This window comes from Bufo bufo, chromosome 4 (assembly GCF_905171765.1).
Source record: "Bufo bufo chromosome 4, aBufBuf1.1, whole genome shotgun sequence".
NCBI classification, from domain to species: domain Eukaryota; kingdom Metazoa; phylum Chordata; class Amphibia; order Anura; family Bufonidae; genus Bufo; species Bufo bufo.
In genome coordinates this window covers 293,003,132-293,020,970 of record NC_053392.1, presented here as the reverse complement: position 1 = coordinate 293,020,970, position 17,839 = coordinate 293,003,132, and the positions used below count along the sequence as shown (strand labels likewise).

The 17,839-nt window shown below is 45.9% G+C and overlaps 1 protein-coding gene across 1 annotated transcript in view; it reads right to left on the bottom strand.

The window, feature by feature from the left end:
- BCKDHB (branched chain keto acid dehydrogenase E1 subunit beta) overlaps nt 1–16,243 on the bottom strand; it is a 241,806-nt gene extending 225,563 nt beyond the window's left edge. The window contains exons 1-2 of the mRNA XM_040428690.1: nt 16,077–16,243; nt 9,975–10,052 (exon numbers count right to left, since the gene is read on the bottom strand). Of these exons, the coding sequence (XP_040284624.1) occupies nt 9,975–10,052; nt 16,077–16,218 (220 nt within the window). The 5' untranslated portion in view covers nt 16,219–16,243. The remainder of the gene's footprint in view (nt 1–9,974; nt 10,053–16,076) is intronic.
- Nucleotides 16,244–17,839: the final 1,596 nt, after the last annotated feature.

Below are 17,839 nucleotides of genomic sequence, written 5' to 3'. Positions count from 1 at the left end.
ATCTCTGTGCAGCAACAGGACCTTTGGTGACATCATTCCGGTCATCACATGATCCATCACCATGGTAAAAGATCATGTGATGGATCATGTGATGACCAGAATGACGTCACCACAGGTCCTGTTGCTGCACAGAGATCAGATGAAGCCAGAAGGAGATGCTGGGCTACGCGATCAAGTGGACTAAGGCGAGTTAAAAAAAAATGCAACATTTTTTAACCCCTCCAGCGATGTTTTACTATGCATTCTGTATTCAGAATGCTATTATTTTCCCTTTTAGCCATGTTATAAGGGAAAATAATACTATTTACAGAACACCGATCCCAAGCCCGAACTTCTGTGAAGAAGTTCGGGTCTGGGTACCAAACACAAAACGCATTACAATGTTACACTCGTGCGGAAAAATCGCGGGTGTTCCCGCAACGCACATTTTCCTGCAACGCCCGTGTGAAAGAGGCCTAAGAGTTCTGCTTAAAGAGGACCTATCACCACAAAATACAGTCGACAGGCAGCATGTTATAGAGCAGGAGGAGCTGAGCAGATTAATATATATTTTTTGTGGGGGAAAAATTCTGTAAAACATGTAATTTATACATTTATATCTTTGATTTTTTTGCAGCCCTGTTAAGAACTATTGGTACAGAGAGGAGGAGTTATCAGTGACTGATATCTGTATGTACACTTATATACACAATGCTATCATCATTGATAACATCTTCCTCCTGTACCAATAGCTCTTCACAGGAGATAGAAAAAGCAGAGACATAAATGTATAAATTACAAGTTTACTGAATCGTTTACCACAAAACTATACATCAATCTGGTCGGCTTCTCCTGCTCTACAACATGGTGCATTTTTTGGTGACAAGTCCTCTTTAAAGGGGTTCAAGAAGAATCATTTAAAATGGCCGCCAGGAACATGTCCTAGAAGGTGTGCTGGTTGCCACCACTTGCCAAGCTGCCTAGGGGTGTGGGGTCAGGGCCTTACTACACACTACACTCTGACACACTGTTGAGTTTTCCTGTCAGTGCAGTGTAGTGAGGCCTCTGCCCCGTATCCCCCTAGGCAGCTCTGCCAGTGGAAGCAACCAGTCCTCATGTTCTGGGACAGGTTGCTGGCAGCCATTTTAAATCATTCCTGGAGAAACCCTTTAATGTATGCCCCAAGCATATGCTGCTATATGTAAACTAATCAGATCCATCACGAAATTCACAAAAATTCTTCTTCCAAACGAATCCGAAGTTTTCAATTCACTTTGGGCAAATCATGCAAAACAGTGCCCACTATTTTACATTTAAATTCAGTATACCAGTGAGGTAAATGGGGGAGGAACAATGAAGACAGATATCACAGGACCCTGTCAGCCAATCAGGAGGGAGGATATTGGCTGGTATATCAGGTTTGGTTAGCTGTGAAGCAGAGATGTTATTATGAAATTAGCCACTAATGTGAAAGGACGTGTTTGTAAGGTCCGGGACAGACACAAGTGGAACAGCACCCACTTTGTGATGAAAAAATGTTTATTGTCATTGTAACGGGGTTTTGGTGGCGCCCCCTAGTGTCTATGGGGTCCCTAACCCTAGTTAACTCACTATGCCTGACAGGCGGATCCTGAGCCTCCGCTATCTGGGAGTTGGGGTACATGTCTGCGGCAGTGCCTCCACCCAGTGGAACATCCGGGGTAGGGATGTGGGGCTCCACTGGGAACATACTTGGTGCAAATGAGACTGACACAGCCTAACTGGAATTAACTTTATATAGTGCGTAACAAAATGAACCAACATACATAGGAAAATACAATAGCGTAACACAAATAACAGGGTAATGTGAATTCTTCCTCACCCACCCACTAGCACACCTGCGTCCCACCCCCTATCTTCGCCCTAATGGCCGTTGGTGCACATAGGAGAGTTGGGGCCCTTATAAGCTCTTGCTCCGCAGGGTCACTGAAGCAGCCTGAGCTGTGTAATGTCTGTCACTGGACCTCAGAGTCTTTATTGTGGTGAGGAGACAGGTGCCCTGTGGTGATACAGGGAGAGGTTTGACTTACCCTCACAACACCATTTACCAGGCCAGTCCGCAGCAATCTCCTTTCACTGGATTCACCAGACGTCTGGACTCAGTGCTTGTCTTTGCCAGCGGTCCCTCTCTCAGCAGGTGTGATCTTGGGTGAAGTAAGTTCTCTTGTTCAAGTTCTATCTCTGTGCTGCAGTCTCTCAATGCCAGACACATGTCCTCTCTCTGGCTGAGCAAATCGTAGCTTCTAGAAGCTTTTCCAGGACCTTCCTCTTTAGAGCTGTGCAGCCCACGTCGTTTTAGGACCTGCGATGATGTCACTAACCATGTGACTCCTTTCAGCCAGCCATGTGATAAATGCTCAATGTCTTATTAACAGCATACTGAGTCCATCTACTGGGCATTTCAGATAACGCAGCCGGTGTAACTTTACAGGGTTACATGCTCCCCCTTGAAAAATACTTGCCTTCCACTGGCAAGTCCGAACCAGGGGGCTTAACAAAAATTCAACAGAAAAATGTTTAGCATACATACAGTACAGTTGGCACAGTAATATCCTAGCTAGCTATTTATTTAGGGTAAAGAGTCACTAACATTTACCACTTCAGCTAGTGCATGTAGGAAAGTGGCCATTTTAGATGCTGCTTGTGTCAGCGGGGCATAACTGGGCTCTCCTATATTATCATAAACTAAGGCCCTAGGGGGTTGCCGCACTCTGGTACTGTGTCTCAGTTCTCGCTGTGGGAGAGGATCTTGGGACATCAACTGTGGGACTTCGACTCCTGCCTTCGAAGTAGAGTCTCTAAGGGAAGTTCCAGGCACAAAACATGGACTTTCTGGATTCAACCTTGGAGAACTTTGTGACCCAGAAGAGGTTCCGGGACTTTGTGGAACCACCGGAGTTAAAGGAGGCAATTGCTGTGTTTCTTCTGCGGGTGATGACCACCACTGATCCTCTGCAGTGGAAGTTCCCGGGGTCTCCTCTGCCCCATTTCCAGGACTCTCTGCTGGGTTTTCCTCCAGTTCTTCACTACTCTCTTCCTCTTCATCAGCATACACAACTGGAAGCAGATGGTTTCTATGCCAAGCCTTTATTCGGCCCTCCGGGCCCCTAATGTTGTACACTGGCAGTCCTTCCAGTTTGGACACAACCTCAAACAGGGTATCTTTCCATCTGTCAGCCAGTTTGTGTTTTACAGGCACACCTAGATTCCGGAGAAGAACTTTATCCCCTGCTTGAATCTCCCGATATCTCACCTTAGAATCATACCTTCTTTTGTTCCGTTCTTCCATTTTTGCTGCAGCTTGGGTGGCCAACTCATAGGCCCGATGAAGGTTTTGTTTGAGGTTCCTCACATATTGAAAATGTGAAGTTGAATCTGTTCCATCAGGAGACACTCCCAAACGGACATCTATCGGTAATCGAGCTTCTCTTCCGAACATTAGGAAATAGGGTGAGAACCCTGTAGATTCATGCCTTGTACAGTTGTATGCGTGGACCATGGCTTCCACATGTTTACTCCAAGACCGCTTCTCGACTTGCTTGAGAGTCCCTAGCATATCTAGGAGGGTCCTATTGAACCGTTCTGGCTGTGCATCACCCTCCGGATGATAAGGTGTGGTTCTGGACTTCTGCACCTGCAACATGTCCAACAGCTCCTTGATCAACTTACTCTCAAAGTCTCTACCTTGATCAGAGTGTATCCGATTGGGTAGTCCATAGTGAATAAAATACTTCTGCCAAAGGACTTTGGCTACAGTCACAGCTTTTTGATCTTTAGTGGGGAAGGCTTGAGCATATCTGGTGAAATGGTCCGTTACCACCAGCACATTTCCAATTCCCGCTGTATCGCTCTCAATGCCGAGATAGTCCATGCACACAAGATCCATGGGTCCCGTACTTTTCAGATGACCCATAGGGGCAGCTCTCACAGGCAGGGTCTTCCTCTGGATACACCTTCTGCATGTCTTTACATGTTGCTCGACATGTTCCCTCATGCGAGGCCAATAGAACCGATCTTGTACTAGGCCATAGGTCTTGTCCACCCCGAGATGCCCATGTTGATCGTGGAGAGCTCTCAGGACCATGCCACGGTATCTGTGGGGTAGTACCAATTGTTTTCTGTCAGGGTGATCATGATACTTCACGACCCTATAGAGTACTCCATCTTCAAGATGTAGTCGGCTCCATTCTCTTCGGTATAATTCTCTTTGACTCACAGGTAGAGAAGTCAGCAATTTAGGATTCTTAGTCTTTATTGCTCTGATAACTATCCCAATATACCAGTCCTGCGCTTGAGCCTTCTTCTTGTCTTCTGTGGTTATACTGGACCACTGTTGAAGCATGACTGGAGCATGGAACACCTCAGGCACGGCTTCTGGAGAGTGGCTAATGGAGTCTATCCCCCTTAGCTCGGCAAACTCTTCTTGACTCTCGGCCACCACATACATCTGACAAAAGGCTCCTACCCCCGGCCCAGGGATCTCTTCCCACTCCTCTTCTTCTTGGTGAGGAGGGAGTCTAGGTCTGCGGGACAGGGCATCTGCGCTGACATTCTTGGGCCCAGGCTTGTACTTCAGGCTGAAACTGTAGCTTGATAAGGCAGCCAACCACCTATGTCCTGTGGCATCCAGCTTAGCTGTAGTCTGAATGTAGGTAAGTGGATTGTTGTCAGTCCTTACTTCGAATGTTGCTCCATACAAATAGTCATGTAGCTTATCCACGATGGCCCACTTGAGTGCCAGAAATTCCAATTTATGGACTGGATAGTTCTTCTCTGCACCTGTAAGGCTTCTACTTATGTAAGCCACCGGCCTCAATCCTTCTGGATAACTTTGGTGCAGTACACCCCCTAGACCTTCCATACTGGCATCTACATGGAGGATATATGGTTTCTCAGGGTCTGCATAGGCTAAAACAGGAGCTTCTGTAAGTCTCTTCTTCAATGTCAGAAAGGCATCTTCACATCCTGAAGTCCATTTCTCTCCAAAGGGGTCTTTAGGAGATGGTGCCTTAGCACCCGTTACGTCAGAGGTAATCTTCAGTAGGTCATGTAACTCTCGAGCAATCTTTGAGTAGTCTTTCACAAACCTTCGGTAGTAACCACAGAATCCGAGAAAGGACCGCAACTCACTGATGTTATCTGGTCTTGGCCAATTCAACACTGCTTCAATTTTAGCAGGATCTGTGGCTACTCCTTCAGCGGAGACTATATGCCCCACATAAGTGACAGAGTTCTGGGCAAATCGGCATTTGTCCACTGATAGCTTCAGGCCTTCAGCTTGAAGTCGATCCAACACCTTTAGCAATCTTTGTTCATGCTCCTCTGGTGTCTTCCCGAAAACAATTAGGTCATCTAGATACACTAGACACTCTTTGGGATTCATATCCCCCACAGTTTTCTCCATCAGCCTCTGAAAAGTAGCAGGAGCTCCTGTGACTCCCTGTGGCATTCTGGTAAACTGGAAAAACCCCAAAGGGCAGATGAAAGCTGTCTTTTCCTGATCCTCCTTCTTCATGGGTACCTGATAATATCCAGACCTCAAGTCAAGCACACTGAACCACTGGCTGCCAGATAGGGCGTTCAGAAGATCCTCTATCCGGGGCAAAGTGTACTGATCTGGCACAGTCCTCTTGTTCAAAGTACGGTAGTCCACACATAGCCGAACTGAACCATTCTTTTTTCTCACTACCACAATAGGTGAGGCATAGGGGCTCCGAGACTCTGTGATGATGCCTGCTCCTTCCATCTGCTGGAGTATGTCCCGGACATCTTCCACATCTCGAGGGGGTATTCTTCTTGACCTTTCTCTGAAAGGAGTAGAATCAGCAAGTCTTATAGTATGGGTGGCACTCTTAGAACACCCCACGTCCATCTCTGCTCTGGAAAACACTCCCTCTCGGGTGACCAGTTTTGAACGAAGGCTGTCTTTCCACTCCTGTGGTAGAGGAGAATCTTCTAGATCAAAATCTAAAGGTGCTTTCACATGATCCTTCTGTTCTGCACTCACAGACATGATGGACGAAACTTGATCCAAAAGGTGTATCACACCAATCTTCTGATGACGATCAATCCGGATTTCCGTGGGGGTTAAATTCTGTACCATCACAGGAAAGCTCCGACACCACCTTTTCCGCCAATCTTTTACCTCAGGTATGAGAGTCCACCCTTTCTTCTGATCCTCTTCAGGCAGAGACTCTATAAGGTATTGTCCAGTTCCTCCCAACATTTCATGGTGCATTGAGGCTATGGCTCGTAAGGTTTTGGTCTCACCAGGCTTCACAAATGCAGGTTCTGTTCCTGAATAGTGGCACGACCCTGGTTTTGTTTCAAGGGCTAGTCGTCTACACTCTTTCCCTAGGACAGGGCTGACCTCCATCAGTCGGTCTAAGGAGACATCTCCCACTTCTGTCAGATAGGCCTTGAATACATCCTGTACCATCTTTGCATTAGTGCCCAATATTATTGGGGCACACACTTTCCTGGCTGCAGGGCATATTAAAGCTTCCAGCTCCATAGGACATATTATCCCAGTGTTTAACTGGGGAATAGTTATGGTCACTTTTATGCATCCTTCCACAGGTTGAGCTTGAGAACCAACGCCCCATAGCTGAAACTCTCCTGCAGGTTCCATAGGAATGTGTTTCAAATGACGTTCATAGAAGTCCCGGTAGATAATGGTGACTTGAGAACCTGTATCTAGCAATGCTGAAGCCTGAATTCCTTCTACTTGCACGTGTATCAAAGATTTAGGCCCAATCTTGGCTCCTACAGATAACCCATATGTAGGCCGGGTCTTCCTTCGCTTGTAAGACCTGGTCATTTGAGTCTCCTCAAGCTCGGTTGTCAGCACCTCCACATCCACCTCCATGGAGTTCGCAGGGCACTCCCGCTGAAAATGCCCTGACTTTCCACATTTAAAGCAATCCCCTCGGCGGGGTGAATCCTCAGGAAACAGTTTTTTCTGAGTCTTCCTGTGTTGCCCCCCACTTCCAGGGGGAGGATCTGCTCTCTCTGGTGGTGACTTGCATAAGAACTCCAATTCAGCCACCTTCTTCCTAAGAGCTGACAGTTCTGTATCCTCTTTCTCCTTCTGTAGGGGTGGACACATCTGGTCTTCCAATCTCCTGGCTGTATTTATTAAGGTGGAATAAGGCAGGACTTTATCATCCAACTTGGCTCTCAGCAGAATCATAATTGGATTATTGATTAAGCCACCTCTCTGAATTTGCTTAGATAGCCGAGCATCCAACTCAGAGGCAGGAACTGCTCCTTTATGGAATAACTTTCCAAGCGATAGCTGTAACCGGTTGATATAGTCAGTGGCTTTTTCATGCTCCTTCTGCTTAGTGGCTAGGAACTTAACCAGCAGATCATCCAAATCTTCTGATTTCCCATAAGCATCCTGCAAAACTTGTAGATAGTCGTGCACAGTAGCTTGCCCATTTACTCCCTTGTACAGTCTTATCATGTCTGTAGCGGGAAAACGAAGACTCTCCACCAACCGCTGTTTCTTTATGGTATCCGTACAAGACCATTCCTCCAACAACTGCATAGCATTATCCTTCCAGACCTCAAAAGGCTCTTCTCCTGAAGGAACAGGCTGATTCCCAGAAAACACCTTTAGTTTGCGGTAACTATGGGTGTGGTTTGCCGTCACTATGGCTTCTGAGAGTTTCTGGAGTATGTCCGATACATCACTACCTCCTGTAGGCGGGGTGCGGACTTCAGGGTTGTCTGGTTTCAGTAATGCTGTAGATGGATGAAATTCTGCTTTAGGAGTAATCATCCCCCGTTCTCTAGGAGGATGAGCAGCTTGTTTAGGAATGGCTCCGGCCTTTCTGGAGATGGGAGTCAGGAGCTTAGAATAATTTTCTGTGACATAATCTCTCTGTTCTAATTTAAAGGGTTGTTGCAGCGAGACCCTTTCTTTCTTCTCAAGTAGAGCGTACACTAAAGAGCATCCTTCATCCGGGGCTCCATATAAATGAATGTTGGTAGGCATCTCATGGTCTCCCAAGTCCGTATGACAATATATTAACATGTAAGTTTGGCCTTCAGAATCCTGCAGGATATCCCTGACGGTCGCCATTTCTATTCCCAGTCGAATTTCTATACACAAGATGACGTGATTCATCTCACAGCAGGATGGGACTCTGCATAACATCACAGCTTGCTGCAATGGTACATTTCTTTGCTGGGCCCACTCTTTTGCAAAGGAGGGAGTGGCCTGAGGATTTAATCTATTCTCACTGGTTGTACCCCAATTGATCTCAGCAGTGCCTCCATATGTAACGGGGTTTTGGTGGCGCCCCCTAGTGTCTATGGGGTCCCTAACCCTAGTTAACTCACTATGCCTGACAGGCGGATCCTGAGCCTCCGCTATCTGGGAGTTGGGGTACATGTCTGCGGCAGTGCCTCCACCCAGTGGAACATCCGGGGTAGGGATGTGGGGCTCCACTGGGAACATACTTGGTGCAAATGAGACTGACACAGCCTAACTGGAATTAACTTTATATAGTGCGTAACAAAATGAACCAACATACATAGGAAAATACAATAGCGTAACACAAATAACAGGGTAATGTGAATTCTTCCTCACCCACCCACTAGCACACCTGCGTCCCACCCCCTATCTTCGCCCTAATGGCCGTTGGTGCACATAGGAGAGTTGGGGCCCTTATAAGCTCTTGCTCCGCAGGGTCACTGAAGCAGCCTGAGCTGTGTAATGTCTGTCACTGGACCTCAGAGTCTTTATTGTGGTGAGGAGACAGGTGCCCTGTGGTGATACAGGGAGAGGTTTGACTTACCCTCACAACACCATTTACCAGGCCAGTCCGCAGCAATCTCCTTTCACTGGATTCACCAGACGTCTGGACTCAGTGCTTGTCTTTGCCAGCGGTCCCTCTCTCAGCAGGTGTGATCTTGGGTGAAGTAAGTTCTCTTGTTCAAGTTCTATCTCTGTGCTGCAGTCTCTCAATGCCAGACACATGTCCTCTCTCTGGCTGAGCAAATCGTAGCTTCTAGAAGCTTTTCCAGGACCTTCCTCTTTAGAGCTGTGCAGCCCACGTCGTTTTAGGACCTGCGATGATGTCACTAACCATGTGACTCCTTTCAGCCAGCCATGTGATAAATGCTCAATGTCTTATTAACAGCATACTGAGTCCATCTACTGGGCATTTCAGATAACGCAGCCGGTGTAACTTTACAGGGTTACATCATTAACAGAATAATGGCAGATGTGACGCGTTTCAGCTAAACAAGCATGCTTGAAAAGGGCTGTTTAGATGAAACGCTCTACATCTGGTTTTATTTTGTTTATGGCAATAAACTGTAGCTTGTTTTGCATCAAAAAGTGGGTGCTGTTCCACTTCTACGTGGATGTATGTGCATGCGACCCCCCCTCCAGAGTGCCGACTGATTATCTCTACAGCAATTAGACACACAAGCCAGACAATTTAGAGTCTAGCACCATATTATAGAGCAGGAGGAGCTGAGCAGATTGATATATAAAAGATTCAGTAAAACCTGTAATTTATACATTTATATATTAGCTTTTGCCATTTCCTATGAACAGCTATCGGTACAGGAGGGAGGAGTTACCAGTGACTGACAGCTTTCTCTGTATACACACTTATATACACAATGCCATCAATCACTGATAACCCCTCCCTCCTGTACCGATAGCTGTTCACAGGAGGTAGAAAAAGTTGAGATATAAATGTATAAATCACAGGTTTTACTGAATCTTTTCCCACAAAAATACTTATCAATCTGATCGGCTTTACCACCATTTTTCTAGTGCAAAGGCAATGATAAATTTCCCGCAGTGGTTTTTAAATACAGCATAGCCTAATTTTTTCTTCAATATGCAAGCCAACAGAATTGAAAGAATATTAAAAGAGTTGTAATATACACACACATCCATACACATCCATACAATTTTTTCTGTTTTATACCTGCAGTTGGATCTTTCGATAGTGTATTGTCCAATGCACTGTGTACAGACTGGAAAAGGTTCATTTTCTGAGTTGGTCCTGCAAATACGGTTAAAAAATATGAAATATTAGTTATATATTATATTATAGTTATATATTATAGTTAGTTATATATTTTAAAATGTGTTTAAGACAATAAAACTGTACTTACACTTTATGGGTTCTCCAAAGCGTTCTGTGCCCATTAAAGGGGTTCTCCAGGCTTTTAATATTGATTACCTATCCTCAGGACAGGTCATCAATATCAGATTGGCGGGGGTCCGGCCCCCCCGACGATCAGCTGTAGGAAGGGAAGGCGCACGCAGTGTGCACGTGCCGTCTCACTTCTCTATTCCTGCTGCTATATCTATGGCAAAGCAGAAGCGAGCAGGAAGAGAGAAGGGAGATGGCACGTGCACACTGCGTGCGCCTTCCCTTCCTACAGCTGATCAGTGGGGGTGCCAGCCAGGTGTCGGACCCCCACTGATCTGATATTGATGACCAATCCTGAGGATAGGTCATCAACAGTAAAAGCGTGAAGAACTCCTACTAACTCCCTAGCAATATTCTAGTGTCATCTGTTACACCCTAATTCAGTTGCATCCACATATTTTGAACCTTGTCATGTGACCTCAAGTCCTCCCCACACTCCTCTCTAGATACCTGTATTCTGCTGAAGATATATCTCCAGGAGTACAGATATACAGTAAGTAGGTGTATACAGATGCCCATCTATGCCATCTGTGTGTGCTGACTCTCCAGTGTAGATCTATAAGATGTAGCCCTGCCTCCTGCATGTAAAAGTTGACAGGGAGTAGAAAGATGACCGGGCAGAGAGGGCAGACATGCTCATGCTGCAGCACATAGGAATACATGGAGACCCTGCAGTGTGAGGGGATAGCAGCCATGTCACTAATCTGTCATGGCTGCCCTTATATAAGATTCAGAGCAGTATGGTAAGACTCCACTCTTTCTATCACTACAAAGACAGGCATTTTGGGAAAAGTAGGAATAATTAGGTAAACTATATATGAGGAGAGAAGGAATCAAGATGGCTGACAATCCACATATTACACATCAAATAAAACTGGCATACACAAGGGTCTCTATCTTAGGCTACTTTCACACTTGCGTTAGGAGCGGATCCGTCTGGTGTCTGCACAGACGGATCCGCTCCTATAATGCAAACGCTTGCATCCGTTCAGAACGGATCCGTTTGCATAACCATGAACAAAAAAAAAAAAAAAAAAAAAAAAATTTTTTTTTTTTTTTTTTTTTTTTTTCATGATAATGCAAACGGATCCGTTCAGACTTTACATTGAAAGTCAATGGGGGACGGATCCGTTTGAAAATTGAGCCATACTGTGTCATCTTCAAACGGATCCGTCCCCATTGACTTCCATTATAAGTCTGGACGGATCCGCTCGCCTCCGCACGGCCAGGCGGACACCCGAACGCTGCAAGCGTTCAGGTGTCCGCTCACTGAGCGGAGCGGAGGCTGAGCGCTGGCAGGCGGATGCATTCTCAGTGGATCCGCCTCCACTGAGAATGCATCAGGGCTGGACGGCTGCGTTCGGGACCGCTCGTGAGCTCCTTCAAACGGAGCTCACGAGCGGACACCCGAACGCAGGTGTGAAAGTAGCCTTATTCTTTAATAATGGCCTATGCGGCACTATATAGGCGAAGAAAAAAATTCTTGAGTGCTTCTTTAATTTCTTAATATATCTTTATTTGTGCAATTTATATTTCTGAGCTCCAAATGATCTCCATAGACAGAGTAATGCCTCATTCACACGTCAGTGTTCGGTCAGTAATTTCCATCAGTGATTCAGAGCCAAAACCAGGTGCGGCTCTAAACACAGAACAGGTGCAGATCTTACCCTTATACCTCATCTCTGTGGAGGCTCCAGTCCTGGTTTTGGCCACAATCACTGATGGAAATCACTGACTAAGCCCCACTCAAGTCTGTTTTTAAAATAAAAAATTCTAAGATTGGTATAAATTATCAGCAAAATGTGACTTTTTTATGCTAGCTAGCATACACTGAATGATAAATTCCCTCCAGACTTTCTCTGTGAGGTACCGTATAGCAGCACAAGGAGGCGCCTTGCACACGTCAGTGAATCACAGACACGTGCTGTCCATGGTCTCCACAGACAGCACACGTACACATTGACTGTTTTTTCGCGGACCATGGGTCCTTGGTAATTTTCAGCTTAGCAGTGTCCGTGAAACATAGAGGACACACAGATTTAAGATCACGTACAGTGCCCTGAATGAAACGCGTACTGTGCCGTCACGGATGTGGAAATGTGAACAAGTCCTAATATGGGACTCCATGTGCCATCATGTGAACTTCATGCAGACTGTAGGTATGAACTTAATATAAATATCCAAAAAGTTACACTTCCAGCTCACCTTATTCACAGACGCTCGGAATGAACAGGTAGTCCTTGAAACATCAAAAAGAAAAAGTTTCCGGCACTGTAGTGTTTTAGAGTAAAATCTTCCTCTTTATTAACGTAACATAAATCCAAGTACAGACAAATCCTTAAACCATGCGATAGTTTACGCGTTTCGGACACAATGTCCTTAATCGTAACGATCGCATGGTTTAAGGATTTGTCTGTACATGGATTTATGTTACGTTAATAAAGAGGAAGATTTTAGTGAAAAACACTACAGTGCCGGAAACTTTTTCTTTTTGATTTAGGTATGAGCCTCAAGACAAAATGAGATCAGATAAAACAGGTCAGACCTGTCTGTGCAGTTACCAGTCTGCAGTATAAGGCCTCATGCACACAACCATATGCAAATCGCAGATCCTCAAAATACGGATACCAAACCTAATCAGGTCTGATGTTCAGTCTGAACAGTCAGCTAGAATCAGAAGGGGCGCAGCACCCCATGCCCCTCTGGGCTAATCACTATGCATATCCGCCAACGTCTGCCCCCAAAATCACTATACAAGCACATACCTGTTAAGGAATGATGTGACAGGTAGTGGTAGTTTCCTAAAGGCCTACCTCCCAACCACCCCCGATCTGACGGGACAGTCCTGGATTTCAGTGGCTGTCCTGTGGTCCCGGAGCAGCTGAGATATGTCCCTCTCTCAGATGATTGTAATGGTGAAGCAGTGAGCAGTCCCTCTAAGCTCCTAGCGCTCCCCAGCAGTAGCATGATGTCTGTCACACATCTGCTGGTCTGTGTAGGAGGAGCGGTGGAATCAGCCTCTGCATTTTCTACATAGCAAGCGCGATCTGCGACTGTATCCTGCTGATGGGGAGCACCGGCCGCTGAGCTGTTGTGAGACAGGGAAACAGCTCTCATTGTCTGAACATTGTGTTTGTTTAAATGAAATTAAATTATCTGGACTGACATTCTGCTGTTTGGCCACAAGATGCCGCTGTTTCCAAGACACAGCTAACAGACTGCATATATTTTCATATTCATGGGGAAGAAGAGGAGGCAGCCATCTTAAGGAGCAGAGACACAGGAGCTGTGTGAGCAGAGAATCTGACAGCATCCAGGTGTGAGAGCATCCCTAATTGACCAGAGCTGCAGCTAAGGTCCCTTTCACACGGGCGAGATTTCCGCGTGGGTGCAATGCGTGAGGTGAACGCATTGCACCCGCACTGAATCCGGACCCATTCATTTCTATGGGGCTGTGCACATGAGCAGTGATTTTCACGCATCACTTGTGCGTTGCGTGAAAATCGCAGCTTGCTCCTCTTTGTGCGTTTTCCACGCAAAGCAGGCCCCATAGAAATGCGGTGCGATTTTCACGCACGGTTGCTAGGAGACGATCGGGATGAGGACCCGATCATTATTATTTTCCCTTATAACATGGTTATAAGGGAAAATAATAGCATTCTTAATACAGAATGCATAGTACAATAGGGCTGGAGGGGTTAAATAAAAAAATAATAATTTTAACTCACCTTAATCCACTTGTTCGCGCTGCCGGCATCTCTTCTGTCTTCATCTTTGCTGTGCAAAGGAAAAGGACCTGTGGTGACGTCACTGCGGTCATCACATGGTCCGTCACATGATCCGTCACCATGGTGATGGATCATGTGATGAGCGCAGTAACGTCATCAAAGGTCCTATTCCTCAAAGAAGAAGACAGAAGAGAAGCCGGGCTGCGCAAGCAAGTGGATTTTTTATTTTTTTAACCCCTCCAGGCAGCCCTATTGTACTATGCATTCTGTATTAAGAATGCTATTATTTTCCCTTATACCCATGTTATAAGGGAAAATAATACAATCTACACAACCCCAAACCCGAACTTCTGTGAAGAAGTCCGGGTTCGGGTCTGGGGACCAAACATGCCGATTTTTCTCACGCGCGTGCAAAACGCATTACAATGTTTAGCACTCGCGTGGAAAATTCACGCATTTTTCTGCAACGCACCCGCATCTTATCCGGGCCAAAAACACGACGCCCGTGTGAAAGAGGCCTAAGTAAAGATGATTGTGTCCCAGACCCTGATCCTGTCCAGAGGAAGGAAGATTGTTTCAAGGAACGCTGATGAGAGCTGAGGAGCAAAGCGACATACACTGCGGGACCGCATGCTTGTTGGGGAGGCATTTGTTCTGTTCAGAGTCACCAGCGGATGCAGAGCAGACCTGGGTCGGTAAGATCGTGCACGCACCTCATTACAGTTTTGGCGCCTAGAGACTGAGACCAGGCCTGTAGTTAGTTAGTTAGGGTCTCTGTTTGTGTCAGGCCACAAGTGTTACTACTGTTCACTACAAGGACTCCATAACTTAAAGTGACATTTCACATTGGAGCGCTGATAAAATTCCCACAAACTCAAGCCAGGCTGGCGTTTTGCTCAGGAGGAATACTCAGGCACTTGCTACAGGACCAGTCGGGCTGGGTGTATGTACATTTATTTTATGTTCTCCACATTTGTGGTTGTGTTTATTACCCCGTTTTAGTAAAATTATGTTTTGGCAAAAGCTGGTGTTGGAGTTGCTTTCCTCGTTCGTGACTTTGCTGTATCCTAAGGAGCCCACCCCGGTACATGGCTTAGGCCTCTTGCACACAAACTTTTTTTTCTGTTTGCGTTCCATTTTTATGCGTACCGTATACGGAACAAGTCATTTCAATGGATACGCAAAAAATACGGAAGGTACTCCGTATGCCTTCAGTTTCCATATTTCCGTTCAAAGATAGAACATGTCCTAATATTGTCCGCATAGCGGACAAGGATAGTACTGTTCTATCAGGGGCCAGCTGTTCCGTTCCGCAAAAAATGGAATGCACACGGACATCATCCGTATTTTTAGCGGATGCTGAAAAAGCCATACGGTCATGTGCAAGAGGCCTTACACTGTGATCATCGGAGGAACCAGGTGAGAACTTACTGGTTTTTGGTGTTTTTTTTTATTTCCTGAGAAGGGGGCACATATCTGGCCATAGCTACTGTGAAGGGGCACGTGTGGGCATAGCTACTGTGAAGGGGGCACATTTCTGGCCATAGCTACTTTGTAGGGGGCACATTTCTGACCATAGCTACTTTGTAGGGGGCACATTTCTGGCCATAGATACTTTGTAGGGGGCACATTTCTGGCCATAGCTACTTTGTAGGGGCCACATTTCTGGCCATAGCTACTTTGTAGGGGGCACATTTCTGGCCATAGCTACTTTGTAGGGGGCACATTTCTGGCCATAGCTACTTTGTAGGGGGCACATGTGGGAACAGCTACTATGAGGGGGCACATGTGGGCATAGCTACTATGAAGGGGGCACATAAATGGGTATGGCTGCAGTGAAGGGGCATATATGTGGGCAAAGAATATAGCCCATGGACATATGTTCCCTCTCTCCGATGTTCAAAAGTTGGGAGGGTTGCTAAAGGTGACATTGTAACCACTCAAGCCCCAATGTCATCCAGGGTCCAGAAGTACTGATGCCATCAGGTGTATGTTGTGTGAGGGGCAAAATAAACTGAGGAAAACGCATTGTTACATTCCAGTATTCACACATCACTGATGTTCAGCCTGTCATGTGCCATACAGAAGGGCAGCTCATCCAGCTGCCACACGACCCACAATGTCACATACACAGCAATCATACCATATTCGGTGGGCTCGAGGTCTGGCTGGAAGGTAAAATGTGCAGCCGATCTCGTCTGTGACTGCACACCGTGCCGATTCCATCGCACCATACACCTCGCCGCCCGGCGTCCAGTCCCTGTGACAATCCTCAGAGCCGCCATGTTTAGCACTGGCAATGACTGAACAACGCGCAGGGGGCGGAGCGAGCGGACGGCTGCTTCTATTGGTGGAGAGTGTGGGATTATAAACAAAGAGGTGGAAGTTCTTCAGCCAATCGCCTGCTAATATTCGTGGGGCGCGGCTGTAGCGTCTTAGTGACGTCACCGTACTAGGCAACTGTGAGGGTCTGAAAGGTGAGACGGGAGTAGGGCAGGAATGGCGGGACTCGGGGCAGGCCGCGGCAATGTCACCAGTCAGCGCAGCAAAACCGGCCATGGTTTTCCTCTAGCTTTAGTGAGCAGCTCAACCAGTGCGACCCCTTCGAGAAAACAGTGGACTCTGTAACCAGAAACTGACATTTATTTTACTATATATAATATATATTTAGCCTCTTAATAACCACTTCACATCCGGGCCATTTACCCCCTTCCTGACCAGGCCTAATATTGCAAATCTGACATGTGGTAATAACTTTGGAACGCTTTTACTTATTCAAGCCATTCTGAGATTGTTTTCTCGTGACACATTCTACTTCACGACAATGGTAAATTTGAGATATATTTCACCTTTATTTATAAAATAATCAAAAATTTAGAAAAATTCATAATTTAAAAAATTTCAGCTTCTCTGCTTTTAAAACAGAAAGTGATACCTCATAAAATATTTGTTACCTAGCATTCCCCATATGTCTACTTTATGTTGGCATCATTTTGAAAATGTCATTTTATTTTTGGCAAAAGAAGGGGGAAACAAGGCGCTCATAGGGTAGTAAGTTTTGGGTACCAGATCTATGGAGTATGCTGTGTCAATTGTTAAACTCTGGTGCTATGCATGCGTCAGTACAACACTCGCGAAGGCGGGGGGGGCGGGGGTGCTGCCGGTATCTTCCAAAGGAGTGATATGGAGTACTGTAAAAAGCTGTGTACTGGGGTCGTACACAATATGATAACTCTTGGCGCAAAACCATCACCGCGAATGACGTCTTATAAAAAGGTTTTTATTTTTGATCAGGTGACAACACGTTTCGGAGTAAGAGTACTCCTTTTTCAAGTCTTTGGAACCGGGCACATGCAGTTAGCGCGACCAATCCAGATGCTTTGGATCGGGCTGCTGTGTGTGTGGAGCGGCTTCCCACCTTTGCAGTACACAGCTTTTTATAGTATTTAAAAAAAAAATTTTAGGACATTAGAATGCTCAGAATTGTAGAAGCAATTCTTAACATTTTTAACTTTTTAAGGACCAGTTCAGGTCTGAAGTCACTTTGTGGGGCTTACATAGTGTAAACCACCCATAAATGACCCTATTTCAAGAACTACGCCTCTCAAGGTATTCAAAACAGATTTTACTAACTTTGTTAACCCTTTAGGCCTCTTTCACACGGGCGTTCCAGATTTGCTCTGGATGCGTCACGTGTGCATTGCGGGAAAACCGCGCGAGTAGGCACGCAATTTCAGTCATTTTTGACTGCGATTGCGTTCCGATGTTCAGTTTTTTTCCGTGCAAGTGCAATGCGTTTTGCACGCGCGTGAGAAAAAGCTGAATGTGGTACCCAGACCCGAGCCCGGACTTCTTCACTGAAGTTTGGGTTAGGTGTTCTATTTATTTTATTATTTTCCCTTATAA